Source organism: Poecilia latipinna, unplaced genomic scaffold (genome assembly GCF_001443285.1).
Source record: "Poecilia latipinna isolate Pla-1442-1.1 unplaced genomic scaffold, P_latipinna-1.0 Scaffold6764, whole genome shotgun sequence".
Classification (NCBI taxonomy): domain Eukaryota; kingdom Metazoa; phylum Chordata; class Actinopteri; order Cyprinodontiformes; family Poeciliidae; genus Poecilia; species Poecilia latipinna.
Genome location: NW_015119380.1, coordinates 1 through 3,474, shown reverse-complemented (window position 1 = coordinate 3,474; position 3,474 = coordinate 1). Strand labels below are relative to the sequence as shown.

At 35.0% G+C, this 3,474-nt stretch overlaps 1 protein-coding gene across 1 annotated transcript; it reads right to left on the bottom strand.

Annotated features, from left to right (window-relative positions):
• Positions 1 to 152: 152 nt before the first annotated feature.
• Positions 153 to 3,350, bottom strand: LOC106944061 (nck-associated protein 1-like; the record flags this gene model as incomplete). The annotated part of the gene is made up of 6 exons (XM_015027324.1): positions 153 to 409; positions 540 to 630; positions 1,814 to 1,956; positions 2,213 to 2,269; positions 3,058 to 3,150; positions 3,240 to 3,350. Coding segments are annotated over 6 exons (669 nt in total), but the record flags the coding sequence as incomplete, so codon positions are not given.
• Positions 3,351 to 3,474: the final 124 nt, after the last annotated feature.

Below are 3,474 nucleotides of genomic sequence, written 5' to 3'. Positions count from 1 at the left end.
TATATTTGAAAATGCCCCTTAAGACCAATTGTTTAATTTCATTTTTTTTTTTTTTTTTTTTTTTTGCAAAATTAAAATTCTTGGTAAACCAGGTATATTTGAATTTAACATTTATAAATACTTGTGAAAATGAATGAAATGACAAACAAAGCAAACAAAACCATATGTAAGTTCTCCAGACAACCAAGTAAAACTTTGCATATAGCCATTTTTGGTAAAGTCACTGCAGTTGTAATCAGCAGAAGTAACAGGAACAGGAAGTTGGACTCACAGTTTCGCAGCAGGCCGGGTCCAGCATGGAAGCTGGAGTGCTGAGTAAGCTGAGGAGCTGAGCGCTCCTCCATTGCTCTGCAGGCAGGTTCCTCCGAGGGTAGACCGTCTTTAGTGAAAGCAACGCTGCTGTCACAGACTAGGGGTGGGACAAAAGAGGAAAGACTAATTTGAGAAAAAAAACTTAAAAAATGCAAACATTAGGTATACTATGCAATAAGAACAATTTTATGCATTGCCTAATAACAATAAATGTGAGTTGAATTTACCCTTGTGTGAGGGCCAAACTCTTCAGTCAGCTTCTTCCATGGATGGTCATATTCCACAAACATCTGTCCAAGCCGTGGGTATGAGGGATCGCTGCAGGATTTTAGCGTGGCAAGCAGAAATGCAATAAATTCCCAGGAGAGAAATAGAAAAAAAATTCTCACATCAGAGTCTGATGGACATTTTACAGACAGACTGTTTAACATGACATGTAAAAGAGGGTTTAACTGGGCGTGCGTGCGTGCGTGCGTGCGTGCGTGCGTGCGGGAGTGCGTACGTGTGTGTGTGTGTGTGTGTGTGTGTGTGTGTGGACTTTCTCAAATGAAATATGACTTACATGTCAAGTGTAAACAGCTTTCTATATCTGTTGGTATCCTTTCTATAAGAAATCTTCTGCTTTGCTGTGTAAAAACAACTTGAGTACCAAGCCAGCTGAAATGTCACCTTGTTGTCAAAAATGTATTGTAATAAGGCCATTGAGAATCTGATTTTGAGTCAGTAATATTGAGTGATGAAAATGAATTAAATTAATTATAGCTGCCTTCAAGAAGTTTTCATGTTGCCACCTGCAGAAGATGCTCTCCAGGTTCTCTGATTTCATCCAACAGTGAAACAACGTGCATTTTTGATTAACTGGTTACCGATCTGCCTCATAGGTGTTAATATGTGTATCAATCATCAATCATGTCTCATGCAAATCTCCAGTATGTTTCCCTGCAAGATTGACAAGCTTCCCAAGATACACTCCATGTCCCATCCTTTAACTGATAAACACCAGTGACCCTGACCAGGGATAAGTGGGTACAAAAAGGGTCAAAGTAGCAACACATCCCTCAATTTAAAGTCTATAAAGCTTGAGATCAAGATACAGCTACTGATTTTTATTTTTTTTAAAATCCAGTTTGAATTAATGATCTAAAAGGCTATTGACATAAAAACGCTTTCTCCTTGTTATTCATAAAGCTTATACAAGAACACTGTTAAGTTAAAACATTAAGTACATAATATTTATAGTTAAGCGAGGTAAATGGCACAACTGAGTTTTAATGGAGATATTTTTTGTTAAATGCCTCAGTAAGACCAATACAGGCCAGACTTACAAATACAATCTACTGCTGGTTTGTTTTGGTCAATAAATACTAAGGTGAAGGTTAAGATCTAAATTATTTCAACCTTCAAGTATAAAAAATATCCCTGAAGAAACAGACAACCCATGTTTTTATGTTTGAAGTGAGGCAAGGATGCGATTATAAGATCCATTCTGCAATTTTCTCACCTGCTGCCATTGGTCATCTCATGAGCACAGTTGAACATTCCCACCAAGACCTTTTTGTCATCAATGCGAGAGAGCAAGATGATAACAGATGCATAGGTGCTTAACAGGTCCAGATAGTTTTTGGTGAAATCGAAGTTGGAAGCCTAAATTAGAAAAAAAAAAGCAGTATGTAATCATCCCTTCATTTTTTTTTCCACATTACCTTAAAACTTAGCTTTTGAGATCTTACACACAACAATGTTGAAAGCACATGATATAAAACAGGGTGTAAAATGAAAGAGTGATCTACAGTGGTCACTAAAGTAAACTAAAATATGTCACAGCTGACATATTTTATAACATCAAGAGGCAATGTTTAAAGTCTTAAGGTTTTGACAAAGCAACTCTGTAGGTACATACAATATCAAAGAAGCACTGGCAGGCATCAATGGTGTTCAGCAGTTCATAAACATGATCCTGAAAGGAAGACAGAGAATTATTATTATTATTTTTTTTAACAATAGTAATGACAATAATAAAGTAAGTGTTTTAAGCAATATTTCAAAACAATTGCTCTTATTCTAAACAACTGGGAGATATAGTTTATTGGCATTAGGGATAAATCTCATTATTGTTATTGTTCACCTCTCATCACATTTTCATGGTTTCTCTGCAAGGCCAAAACATCCATCAGAAGATTTGACTTAATAATTTAAGTTTCAAATCAATGTGAGGAGATAATTATTTTTATAACGATAATGATTTTTACCTCAACTGTATGCATGAGAGACAGACGGACAAATGGAAATAAGTCGAACTCTAATATTTTTCCAATATTCTGTTATAATCATCTTGCTGTAAAGTAACTGAACCAGTTCAGTAGTTGCACCATCTACTGACCAAAAGTGGTTACTGCAGCTTCTTAAACAAAGAAGTTAAGAAGTTTAATTCTTAAATCTGGTTAGTTTTAGTTCTTTCAGATTCTTGTTTGCATCTTCCTGTGATAAAAAAATAAAATAAATATATCTTTACATGATTTAATAAACAACTTGTGAGAAAATGAGAATCAAAGTTTTTTTTGTTTTGTTTTTTTCCTCTTGAACATTTGGAAACTAAAGAATGATATATAACTTGTTTACTATGTCACAGTTTTCTGTTTAAGAAACATTCATTAGAGTCAAAGTGATGTCAAAGTTATTCAGTTTTTATTTATGGGGAAAAAAAGAGTCACTGAGCAGGAGGAAGATGACAAAAAGTATAATCACCCTGAACTCTATGACATCCAGGAAGGAGTCGTAGAAGCTTGCTGTGGCTGCTAATACCTCAGATTTCTGTCGCTGGATGCAGGTCAGGTTTTGCTGTAATATTGAAAATAATAATTACTGGTGATGTGTAAAGGTCAATGAAGGGAAACATAATATCACATGAGGTAATAAAATCTGCTTACAATGTTTCCTCTGAAGTCAATATTAGGGAATTTCTTATTGATGTACTTGACTGCAGGTTCCATCACTTTATCTGTGAGGAAGCCTGGACGCAGCTTGGGATCTGTACATAGCTAGAGAAAGGGGAAAAAAAGGAAACAAATGATTAAATAATTAAAGTTGCAATTATAGGAAGTGGTTAAAATATTACTGAGGAATGTTTTAGATTTAAGCAACTTCTAGATAAAAGTTAAAACA